Raw genomic sequence first — 12,780 nt, 5'->3', positions numbered from 1 at the left:
AGTGTCTATATAAAATATACAAGAATAATTTTTAAAGATCACATTTCTGTACTATAATATGCAATAGATGATTTTAAGATTATTAAGGCATACATAAAAAAACTGAGTAGAACCAACTGTTTAGAAACTGAATTCTGAGCTAATTATGGGAAGGAAATCTATCAAGTTTTCTTTAAAAGTGAGTTTTACAGATACTTTTTAATATAAGAGTTTATATTTTAAAGGGCATTTTACCTGCCCACAATGATAGCCAGTAGCTTCTGCACTGGTTTAAGAATCGTCAACAAGAGAGGAACCGGAGCAGCTTGAAACCGTGGAGAAGTATGGAAACTCCTGATGTCTCTTGTGGGTAAACAGTTTAGAGGATGCACCACTGAAAGCGCAGGAACTACTAGAACGTCTTTCATCAGTAGCTGTCTTGAGAAAGAGTTATTCCACGCAGTACATTTTTGGGGAATCATCCAAGTTTCCTTACTTCTGGTGCTCAAGAGGAAGCCTGTTCTTTTGTTATTAAAAGTCCTACAGAAATGAACGTTTTCAGGCAAAAATGTCCATCTATCACCCTGATTTACTCCCAGGCCCAGAGACTTATTTACTATATTGTTAATTTTCACTTGATGACAGTCCAGTGAGGTTACAGCTTGTGTGTTACATTTTCTCCAGCTGGTCAGTAAATTAAATCGGAAGAAAACACAGTTTCTAGCAGCAAACTGCAGTCCACAGATGAAGCTCATCTTTGTTTTGCTTGATTATCTGGAACACAAAATATAAACTATAAATATCTAAGCAAAATACTTATTACGAAACTGGGAATATAACACTTATGAAAAAGGTGTTCTTCCTTTAACATATCTCTGACTAAATTACCTTGGGTTTCAACTCACTGCCCCCTGCAGCAACTCCTCTTAACAATAAAAACCAAAGAGGTTTTACTAACTTTTAACTCAACAACATGTACTTTCAAAATCTGGATTTTTTTCTTCGTTTCATTTTTTAATTTTATTTGGGGGAGTCTATTTTTATTTTAACAGCTAAATTAGTTGGGGAATAAGAAATGGATTAAACAAAAACAGCATGAAGTTTCAGCAATTGGCAGTAATGGGGGGAAAGAGTATTTAATGGAATAGTAAAGTCTAACATAAAATGCATTTTTAAAAATACAGATTTGTGGGACTTCCCTGGTGGTCCAGTGGTAAAGAATCCGCCTTACTATGCAGGGGAAGCAGGTTCGATCCCTGCTCCAGGAACTAAGATCCCACATGCCGTGGGGTAACTAAGCCCGCACGCCACAACTACTGAGCTAGTGTATCTCAACTAGAGCCCACTGTGCCACAATTACAGAGCCCACGTGCCCTGGAGCCCAAGCACCACAACTAGAGAGAGAAAACCCACACGCCACAACTAGAGAAGCCCACACACTGCAACAAAAGATCCTGCACACCTCAACAAAGACCCTGTATGCCGCAACTAAGACCTGACGCAACCAAAAAAATTAATTAAATAAATAAATATTTTTTAAAAAACCTAAAAAAAAATATATGCAAAAATAAATAAATAAAAATAAAATACAAATTTGTTCCTTTCAAATATAATACTGGCACTTCTGATTCAGGTCAATACAGAGTAAAAGGGACTTATCCTGTCACTGAAAATAACTAAAAGAACAGAAAGAATATGTAGACCTAAATAGACATTTTTCCAAAGAAGGCACACAGATGGCCAACAGGCACATGAAAAGATGCTTGACATTGCTAATTATTACAGAAATGCAAATCAAAACCACATCCAGCATCACCTCACACTGGTCAGAAGGGCCATCACCAAAAAGTCTACAAACAATAAATGCTGGAGAGGGCGTGGAGAAAAGGGAACCCTCCTACACTGTTGGTGGGAATGTAAATTGATACAGCCACTATGGGAAACAGTATGGAGCTTCCTTAAACTAACAGAGCTACCATATGATCCAGCAATCCCACTCCTTGGTACATATTCATAAAAGACGAAAGCCCTAATTCAAAAAGCTACATGCACCCCAATGTTCATAGCAGCACTATTTGCAACAGCCAAGCCATGGAAACAACCCAAGTGCCCATCAACACAATGGAATATTACTCAGCCATAAAACAGAATGAAATACTGCCATTTGCAGCAAGATGGATGGACCCAGAGAATATTATACTTAGTGAAATAAGTCAAATATTATATAATATCATGTATATTTAGAATCCAAAAAAATAATACAAATGAGTCTATATACGAAACAGAAACAAATTCACAGACGTAGGAAACAAACTTATGGTTGTTGGGGAAAGGGAGGGGGGAAGGATAAATTAGGAGTATGGGATTAACAGTTACAAACAGCCATACATGAAACAGATAAGCAACAAGGACTTTCTGTATAGCGCAAGGAATTATATTCAACATCTTGAAATAACCTATAACGGAAAATAATCTGAAATATATACACACACACAAACTGAATCACTTTGCTGTACACCTAAAACTAACACAATATTGTAAATCAACTATACTTCAATTTAAAAAAAAACAGAGACAATAAGTAAAACAATGGTTTCAACATACTGAACATCAGGCAATGAAGAACAGTCATCCCTGAGAAATGGGAAACAAATTAGGCAAGCCCTACAACTGCCCCAGCCTTCTGCCTGGAGAGAGTTTCTAGGCCACCATGCAAAGAGGGGAAACCTAGCGCAGCCCAATGGTCCTCCTAAATTAAAGAGATGAAGCTGGGAATTCAAGGATATTAAACTAGTTATACATATTGCATATGTTTAAGAAGTTAAAGGAAAGTTTGGACATGTTATGTAGAGACATGGAATATATTTTTTCAAAAGATGGACACTGAATTTCTATATTTGAAAACTATAATGTCTTAGATAAAAATTACACTGGATGAGACTAACACCAAATTAGACATTGTATAAATAAAGACTTATGAACTGACGTAACAATAAAAAACTATCCAAAATGAAATGCAGAGAGAAAACAGACTTTAAGAAATGCATATAGCATCACTGAGGTGTGGGATAACTCAAGTGACCTGATATATGTGTAAATGGAGACCCTGAAAAGTGGAGAGGGATAGTAGACAGAAAAAAAAAATAATAAAACTTGAAAAAATAATGACCAAAATTTTCCAAATTTGATGAAAACTGTAAACCCACAAATCCAAGAAGTTTAACAAACCACACACACAGGAAACACAAAAGAAACTACTTCAAGGTATATCAAATTTCTTAAAACCAATGAAAGAGAAAATCTTAAATTTGACACCTTGGATTAAATGGATACATTCATTGAAAAATACAAACTACCAGAGCTCACTCAAGAAGAAATAAACAACCTGAAGAGCCCTATACCCAATTTTTAAATTGAATTTATAGTTAAAAACCTTCCCACGAAGAAAGCTCCAGAACCAAAAGGCTTCACTGGGGAATTCTACCAAACATTTAAAGAAGAAATAATAATAATTCTATATAAACTCTTCCAAGAAATTAAAAAGGAATAGTTTGCAACTCCTTCCATAAGACCAGCACTACCCTGATACCAAAGACAGAAAAAAAAATTACAAGAAGACTATAGAATAATATCCCTCATGAACATAGATACAAAAATTCTTAATAATATTCAGGAAATCTAATTCAAAAATATATTAAAAAGATAATACCTCATGACCAAGTGAGGTTTGTCTCAGGAATGCAAGGTTGAATAAAAATTCAAAAATCAATCAATGTAATTCACCCTAACTGAAGAAAGAAACACTACATGATCATCTCAAAAGACACAGAAAAAGCAATGGATAAAATCCAACAACCAACCCTGATAAAAACTCAGTAACTAGGACAGCTACAGGAACCTATAGGCAACAGTACGTTTACTGGTGAAAGATTATACTTTCCTCCTCAGATCAGGAGCAAGGCAAAGATGTCTGCTCCCACCACTTCTACTCAACATTATACTGGAGATGCTAGGCAGTGCAACAGAATTAAATAAATAGATACATAACTAACTAAATAAATGGCATCCAGATAATAAAGAAGTAAAATGATCTTTATTCCTAGATAACATGAGTGTCTATCCAGGAAATCCAAAGAAATCTACAAAAAAAACCTATTAGAATGAGTTTAAGGTGGCAGAATACAAGAGCAATACACAAAAACACTAGCAAGTGAGAGAAGCCAGACTCATACACAGGAAAAAAAATACACAGGAAAGGACACTACTCTCTCCAAAAATCATGCTCTACGATTTCAGCTTTATAATATAAACTGAAGTTTATATATATATAAACTCACTATATATAACAATATATAGTTAGCAGACTAATTTATACTTATAGAGAAATCAGAGGATGGAAACGTAAAGAGGGGCAAGAGGAGGGATTACAAAGTTTGGGGGGCAACTAAAATGTTCACTATTGTGGTTGTGTTGTTGGTTTCATAGATATACACGTAAGTCAAAACATGCACGGTTTAAATATGTCCAACTTATTGTATATCAACTATACATTAAGCTATTTTTTTAAAAGGTACTAAAAAGAGACAACCAAATGCAATGTGTGAACTCTGATTAGATCCTAATTTGAAAGAAAAAGATTTGTTTTAGAAGACAACTGGAACTATTGGGGTAATTTGAATATGAATTTGCTTTTAGGTTATTTTAGATAAGTACTGCTTATTTTCTTAGGTGATAAAGATGTGGTTATGTAGGTGGATATCTTATACCTGAAATGCTTGCTCAACTCTCTTTTCATGATGAATAAAACTTTCAAATTTTATAATAAAAATACATTCAGACATACACACAGGACATAAAGGCAATACAGAAAAATACTAACAACCTTTGTATCTAAGTGGTGGTTATGTATGTGCTCATTAAATTTTTTTTCAGTTTTTTTTTAGTGTTTCAAATCTTCATAATAAAAGTTGCAGGGAAAAATACATAAATCTAACTCAGTCTAGGCTAATACAATATTATCTGGAAAGATGCTTCAGAACATCAATTTTCATAAATAGTATTATCTATACATCAAATTATTCGAAAATTACTCAAATTTTTTACATACTCAGTAATGCTTAAAACACACTAGTATATACAAATATAAGTAAATCTAAAGGAATACACACCAAACCATTCACAGTGGTTATTTGGGGTGGCAGGATGATGGTTGTAAGGGATTCAGTATTTCCATCTCATATATTTCCGCGCTGTTTAAACTTTTACAGGATATGTTATTACTTTTGTAAGCCCCAAATCAATAAAGGCAACTATATTTGTAATTACCATTGATTTCCATGGGCTTCAATAAACTGCATATTGCAGACTAAGCCCCTCATAATACCACCTCCCACTGTTTCTCCAGGCACCTTCCCTACCCCTCCTTCACCCATTCCGAAGCTCCAGACCCACTGATTTACTTACACCTCTCATAAAAGAAAAGCTCTCATCTGTCTGTGCAGGTCTATTTACACTGCTTAGCTCTGTTCACATGTCAAGCAAACTCCTGCTCACAGCTCACAACTAACGTGAAATTTAAAGTATTCTACTGACACAGAAGTTAGCAAAAGCCCCAAACACTGTATGTAGTACATATATAAGCAAAAACGCTATCATTTATATCACCTACAAGTGTCACTTGAAACAGAAATAGTGCCTGATATTTTGTAATCCCTGCTGTATCCTTAAGAAAGGGTAAAGAATGGGAGAAGAAAACTATACATTTTCAAAGATCCAATCACTAGACTACACAGAGCAGAAGAAAGAATCAGGGCTGACACATCCTCTTCAAAGAACTGTAGCAGGTCAACATAGCTGGCAGACTTCCAGGATTACTAAATTAATGATGTGAGAAAACTAAACAATTTGGACTGTTAGCCTCTACGAACATTTCAGATCCTTAATTCTTTAAGTACCATCTCACAATGAGCAAGTACAGCGTTCACTGGCACTCACAGCTGAAGCCTGGAAGACAGTTTTAACAACTCTTCTGAAAGTGACTATTTCTTCCCTAGTTTCTATGGAAACAGCTGTCAGATTGGCAAAAATAGCACATGTACTTTAAAATAATCATTCAAGCAAAGTACACACATGATGGAAGGCTTAAAAAAATAATAATAAATTAGAAGGCAACAGAGTTGGTTCTTAAGCTTCCAAATGCCAGACTGCACCCCTTCACCACAGCTGAGAATGATGGATATGAACCCAAATCCTTTTCGTGAGGGTTACATGGCATTGGTCACAGAGTCACCATAGTTGTTCAATCCCTGAATTCCCAATGAAGTATTTTCATCTCCCTGGACTAAAATTTCTCATTGAGCAACACAACTGTTGTTCCACTTTACACAGGCAAGTGACATTATTTAAGGAGCACAAAAAGTGAATTTGTAGACAAGTTCATGAAGAAATTATTCAAATACCCTACAACTGTTGAGACAGGTAATTTCCTATTTTTCACTGCGGGGTTTGGGTAGGAAAACTTTTACTTTCTCTGCTTTAAGAGGGACACGTAAAAGAGATGGTTTGAGTCTCAAGATGCCAAAAGCGGCTGGAAGAGGTCTTCTACGGGTGAAGGTGTCACTGTGACGCATACGATACTGCGGTAAAAAGAACCACAACTTTTATAAAAGTGCCGCTAATGAGAAGGCTGGGAGGAGAGGGAGCTTATCTTCCCGGAAAAATGCAGCCACCTGCCTATTTGCAACTCCCGCGATGCCAGGGTAACACCCTGGGGTCCCCGCAGTTCAACACCAGGACGGGATCAGGCGGGAAAACGAGACTTTACTGCCACGTCCTCCTTTCCCACTCGCCCTCTCCCCCGACTCCACACGCCGCCCTCGTGCTTCGCTCCAGCCCGGCTCCCCGTCGTCCCTCCTCCACCCCAGGCCTCGCCACCCCAACCCAAACGAGCCCCCAAGTGTCCCCGCTCCTAACCCGAGCGCCCCTCCAAGCTCCCTCCACCCCAACTCCCGTACTCTGCCCCCTCCCCTGGGCCCGGCCCACTCTTAATAGCCGTGCAAAGGCGTCCCCAACCAGGACAGACCCTAACAGTGGCGAAAGCGAAGGTTGCTCTGACCCGACCTGCGCGCAAGCGTACGCCCCGCCAAAGAAGCCCGGCCTCCTCACTTCCTTCCCTTGCCTCGGACGTGGACGCCTTTGGCTCCGCCCACACCGGGTAGTCAATACACCCGCCCAGAGTCTTCCTCCCAGAGAGACCCGATCCCTTATGAACTGTGGCGCTCTAGCGCCCCCGCGTGGCCGGAGGAGGGACGTGGCTGCAGGCAGAGTTGCTCGCCTGGAAACATCTTCACTTGCTCAGGTCTTGGAACCTGACTTGGGTCCATCTAATGAGTGATCCAGGCAAGGCTGTGCCCGCTGTAGATTCTAAGGCAGTGCTGACCAAAAGGAAGGGGATTCGAGGGCTGCCAAAAGGCTAAGGTTTTTTGGTTCAGAAGTTGCACTGATAATAGTCTTTGGGCTGTGAAAACTGTTTTCACATGGCACATTCTAAGGAAGATGAAGAATAACCTGAAGCATCTGGAAGATAGTTGAAAATAGCTGGCTACAAAGTGATGTGTATAGTACACTTCATTCATTCCACCAAAAAGTATTTACTGGGCACCAAGTGCCTTCCAAGTGCCAGGGAAACAGAGAGCAAGACAGACCCTACTTTCATGGAGCTTATATCATAGTGAAGAACGAGACAACAAGCAAGTAAACAAGTAAATAAATATCAGATATTGACATGATCCCATAATTTCAAAGTCAGTTTGTTATATTTATATTCTATGCACAATGAAGAACATCCTAAAGGATGTAAACACTATTTTTAGGTATCACTTTTAGAGCGTTTTAAAGTAATTTTTTCTTTTATCTTGCTTGTCTATATTGTGTAATTTGCCTTTTGCTTTAAAGGAACTATGTTGGCATATCTCTGACCACTGGTTCCCTAAAAACTGAAGGGGCAGTTCCCTGAATCTTCATGGGCTTATCTCCCACCCTCTGAAGTGCATGTTTCTTACCAAGGTTTCCAATATACTAGCCACCTCTTGCTCATCCTGCCTGATTAGCATGATGTCATCAATGAAACAGGTGTGACATTCTGTGGGTTGACCAGGTGGTCCAGATCCTGTACTATGATGGATCACAGAGCTGACACAACAGCTGTGATCAGGGCTATTACATGATTAGGTCTGCAGTAGTTTGTAAGCCATCCTCCTGGTTTCTGAAGGGGCCAGACAGGCAAACTAAATGGAAATATGACAGGGACGACCATCCTTTGGGTTGTTCATGGGCATTAACTCCACCATCATCCCCCACTTCTCCTTGGATGAAATACAGGTTTTGATTTACTATCTCGACTTGATAGGGAGGGGACAGTTTCAGAGGCTTTCACTTGGTCTTCCCCACATGAGAACTCAAGGCCAAGGACCTAATGTGGGGCTTCCTTCAGCTTCCCAATATATATACTCCCAGTTATGCACTCAGAGTCTGGGGAAATGACCACTGGGTGGGTCTATAGGCCCAGGGACCCACTGTAAGCTGGATGTTATCCAGGACTCCGCTTATTACCTGACCCCTAGAAGTCCCCAGTCTTAGAGAGAGGACTTGATAACACTTGGATTTCTGAGTAACAAGATCCTTTCAGACCCTGGGAAATGTCTGGGTATTCCTCTTTTCCCAATATATAGTCAGCTGAGAAAATGGTCATAGGCCATGGAGCAATCATTACTGTAAATACTTGTTTCAGTGTTTTAGGGTTCTTCTTCCTAGGGACCCAGCCACCTCTTTGGTCAATGGGTTCTGTGGTCTGGGTCTGAAAATTGACTCAGATGTGAGAATTAAGCAAAGAACATGACTTTTTATTGGGGTAACAACTCTGAGCCTCCTGTTCCTCCATTCTTTTCTTTTTTTAATTTAATTTTATTTTATTTTATTGGCTGTGTTGGGTCTTTGTTGCTGTGCGCGGGCTTTCTCTGGTTGCGGCGAGCGGGGGCTACTCTTCCTTGTGATGTGCGGGCTTCTCACTGCAGTGGCTTCTCTTGTTGCAGAGCACGGGTTCTAGCCGCGTGGACTTCAGTAGTTGTGGCACGCGGGCTCAGTAGTTGTGGCACGCGAGCTCTAGAGCGCAGGCTCAGTAATTGTGGTGCACAGGCTTAGTTGCTCCGCGGCATGTGGGATCTTCCCGGGCCAGGGCTCGAACCCATGTCCCCTGCATTGGCAGGTGGATTCTTAACCACTGCACCACCAGAGAAGCCCTGTTCCTCCATTCCTGTGTCTTTCTGGTCATAGATGTTAAGCAGAACCAGTTGGCGGCCCATCTATGTTTTCCCCTAGGGACACCTTGTATTATTAAATACCTTCACAACCTCTGTGGATCAAGCCCCCTAAGGCTGCTCCCTTGACCTTGCCAGCTGTTATAGTAATCACAGCCCCCAGACTTCTGGTGGTTAAAGCCACCACCTGGCTTCTATTACTTCTGGATGCTATCATCCTCCTGGATATTATCAAGCCCAGCCCTGTGATTGCTTCTCTTACCATCATCCCTAGCTGGTACTCCTCTCATCAGTGCCTTCCTTGCCGTCTTTGTATACTATCTGTCTTTTGGGCCTCCAGTGGAACATAATCCTCTGTCTGATCTTCTGGCTCCACAAAATAAATCATTCCAGCAAGCCCACTTCCCTTGGGCTTTTCTTTCCTTCTTCTAGAGTCTGCCAGAGCAATTCAGATGGCTTCCTCTAAGGAGATTTCCCTTGGATGAAGACACCTGCCTCATCCAAGAATATGCCTTCTCTCCAGGGACAGTGCACATCCAATGACTGGTTAATCTGGGGGGACAAAGGCCTGACCCTTGGATTTTAATTGAGGACAACCCTGCAGGGCCATCCCAGGTCTCCATGGGACTGGCGGAGAAGCCCCACTTCTTCTGCCCAATCCTCTTTCCCTTCCTCTCCAGCAACTCTGCACACAAAGAATTCTTTCAGAATCTGTTTCTGGGGAACCCAACCGAAGGCAACTCAGTTTTCTCCGGAAGTAGAAGCTGCTTTGATACAGAAAGACTTTCAATCTCACCTCCTAAAGGAAATACTGGAAACTGAATACTGAATTAAAGGAGAGACTAACTCTGAAGAATTATGAGGGATGAATTGTTTTAGCACCAGGCGTAGACAGAAGCTCAACAGACAAGAGGACTCTGCTGATCTAGATTCGGGCTGACAGCCAGGTGAGATGAGCACAGGATTTGATGAGGGTCACATATTTGATTGTCTGCAAGGCACAGGCAGTCTTGACTTAAAGTGGCCTTTCCTTTTTCTTGAATACGTGCTAGGCCTGACTGTTCCAGATGTTGGAGATGGCTGGCTCTGCATCTGAAATGCCCCCCCACATAGACAGTTGCCGCATCTTCATTTGCATATTCCACTCCAACAAAAATTAGCTTAGTATTTTCTCCATCCACATTTGACTTTTTAACTTTCCTCTCCTTTTTTACCTTCTTCTTCTCATATAGCATGAACAGGCAAGCCATTTCATTTTTTAAATTTATAACTTATAATTTTTTCTTTCTTTTTTTTTTTTGGCCGTGACGCGTGGCATACAGGATCCTAGTTCCCCAAGCAGGGATTGAACCTGTGCCCCCTGCAGTGGAAGCAGGGAGTCTTACCACTGGACCACCAGCGAAGTCCCTTTTCTTTTTCTTTCTTTCTTTTTCTTTTGCCCAAATAGAATTGTCACACCACATTCCAGTGTGTTATTTTTATAAATGGCCACATGGATTGTCATTGCACTAGCTTGCTGACTGCTCTCCCTACCTCTGTCTCATTCCCCTTGTATAAACAGCAGCCAACCAGACCCACTTCCTGAAGTTGGGGGCCAAGAGGGTTCAGTATGGCTCAGCAAGCTCCAGGCTGGGCCCAGGAGGAAGCCACAGCTTGGACACGTCCTTGCTCACTCTCCAGAGGTTAGTTCTCCAGAGATCCCAGCTGAGCACTTTTCTAAGAGTCAGTGCAAACTACTATTTCTTTACTGCACAAGTAAAGTAACACCACAGAAAAGCAAAAAAAAAAAAAAAAAAAGTACCCTTAACCCCACTACCCAGAGATAATCACGGTTAACATTTTGATACGTAATCTTCTTGAAAAGCAAAATTAAAATTACTTTAGGACTTCCCTGGTGGCACAGTGGTTAGGAATCCACCTGCCAATGCAGGGGACGTGGGTTCAAACCCCGGTCCGGGAAGATCCCACATGCCACAGAGCAACTGAGACCGTGAGCCACAAGTACTGAGCCTGTGCCCTGGAGCCCACGAGCCACTACTGAAGCCCACGTGCCTAGAGCCCATGCTCCGCAACAAGAGAAGCCACCATGATGAGAAGCCCGCGCACTGCAACGAAGAGTAGCCCCCTCTCACCACAACTAGAGAAAGCCCGTGTGCAGCCAAAAATTGATAAATAAATAAAATAATTTAAAAAAAGAAGCAATGTTTAAGAAAAAACAGAATTTAAAAAAATAAAATAAAATTACTTTAAATACTTAAAACTTTGATAGGATAAAACATTTCTTACTGTTGTTTTAATGTGCATTCCTTTGATTCCTAACAATGTAAGCAATTTTTTATGCTTATCTGCTCTTTTGAGTTCTTCTTTAGCAAATTGTCTGTTCATGCCTTAACCTGTTTTTCTATAAAAACATTCATTTTTATCTTATCGACTGGTAAAAATATTTTATATATTTAAGAATTGTCTGTCCTTCACGTAGCAAACATTTCCCCTGCTTGACAGTTGCCTTTCAATTTTAATTCATGTCTGCATATATAAATAATTTTTAAAATTGTGGTATAGACAAATCTATCCATCTTTTCATTTTGGTTTTTGCCTTTGAGGTCATATTTATAGTCTGCCTTAATCCCAAAATTATGTATTTACCAATATTTTCCTCTAGTATCAATATTTAATGACTTTGTTCTTAAATCTTTAGTCTACTAGGAATTTATTTTGGTGCAAAGTAGAATAGAAAAATATAGCCTAAAATATTTTCTGAATGATTAGGCCAGTGGAACTTTTCCAAAAGACACACGCATATGCCCTTCCCATGGTGAGGACACCAAGGTAACTACTGTCCCAACAATTTATTGAACAGCCCATCCTTTCCTGACTCAGTTGAAGTGTTGCTTTTGTTACATACTAAATTCTCATAAATACCCACATCTTTTTCTTTGTCTGTCTGTTCTGGCACTAGTATAAGATTCTAATTATTCTAACTTCACAATATAGATTTTATTTTCAAATATTTTCTGGCTCTTCTTATACATTTCACCTTTAAGATGAACTTCAGAAATTTTTTCAAGTCCTCCCCCACCAAAAATGCATTGAGACTTTGATTTTGTTATTGCTGTTGTTTTTAAACTTAGATTAATTTTGAAGAAATTTATATCTTTGCAATGTTGACTCTATCAGTCCAGGAAGCTGGCACGTGTCTCCATTTATCCAGGTTTTCTTTTACGTCCCTCCATAAAGTTTTACAGTTTTCTTATATGAGTCAAAGCAGTATACTTTCTAAAGGAACTATAAACTTTGACTTGTCATCTTAAAATTACAGAATATCAGAACTGGAAGGGACTTAAAAATCATCTCAGCACCCCACTCAATCTGTAGCTGAGTTTGCCTCTCAAACAAGCAAAGATATGGGGTGTATTTTCGTGAGTTTTTTTGACATGATGACATCATATTATATGTATTTTCTGTGACTTCAGTTTATCGCTTGAAC

The 12,780-nt window shown here is 39.8% G+C and overlaps 1 protein-coding gene across 4 annotated transcripts in view; it reads right to left on the bottom strand.

Annotated features, from left to right (window-relative positions):
• OMA1 (OMA1 zinc metallopeptidase) overlaps positions 1-7,143 on the bottom strand; it is a 73,267-nt gene extending 66,124 nt beyond the window's left edge. Inside the window, exons 1-2 of one of the 4 annotated variants that reach the window (XM_060287942.2) lie at positions 7,099-7,143; positions 235-753 (exon numbers count right to left, since the gene is read on the bottom strand). In XM_060287942.2, the coding sequence (XP_060143925.1) occupies positions 235-734 (500 nt within the window). In that variant the 5' untranslated portion in view covers positions 735-753; positions 7,099-7,143. Of the gene's footprint in view, positions 1-234; positions 754-5,147; positions 5,271-6,707; positions 6,827-7,060 lie in introns of those variants that run through there. The other 3 variants (XM_030870299.3, XM_030870301.3, XM_030870297.3) reach the window with 3 other exon arrangements.
• Positions 7,144-12,780: the final 5,637 nt, after the last annotated feature.

This window comes from Globicephala melas, chromosome 1 (assembly GCF_963455315.2).
Source record: "Globicephala melas chromosome 1, mGloMel1.2, whole genome shotgun sequence".
Lineage (NCBI taxonomy): Eukaryota > Metazoa > Chordata > Mammalia > Artiodactyla > Delphinidae > Globicephala > Globicephala melas.
The sequence above is the reverse complement of the archived record's forward strand: the minus strand, read 5'-3'. Positions and strand labels throughout refer to the sequence as shown.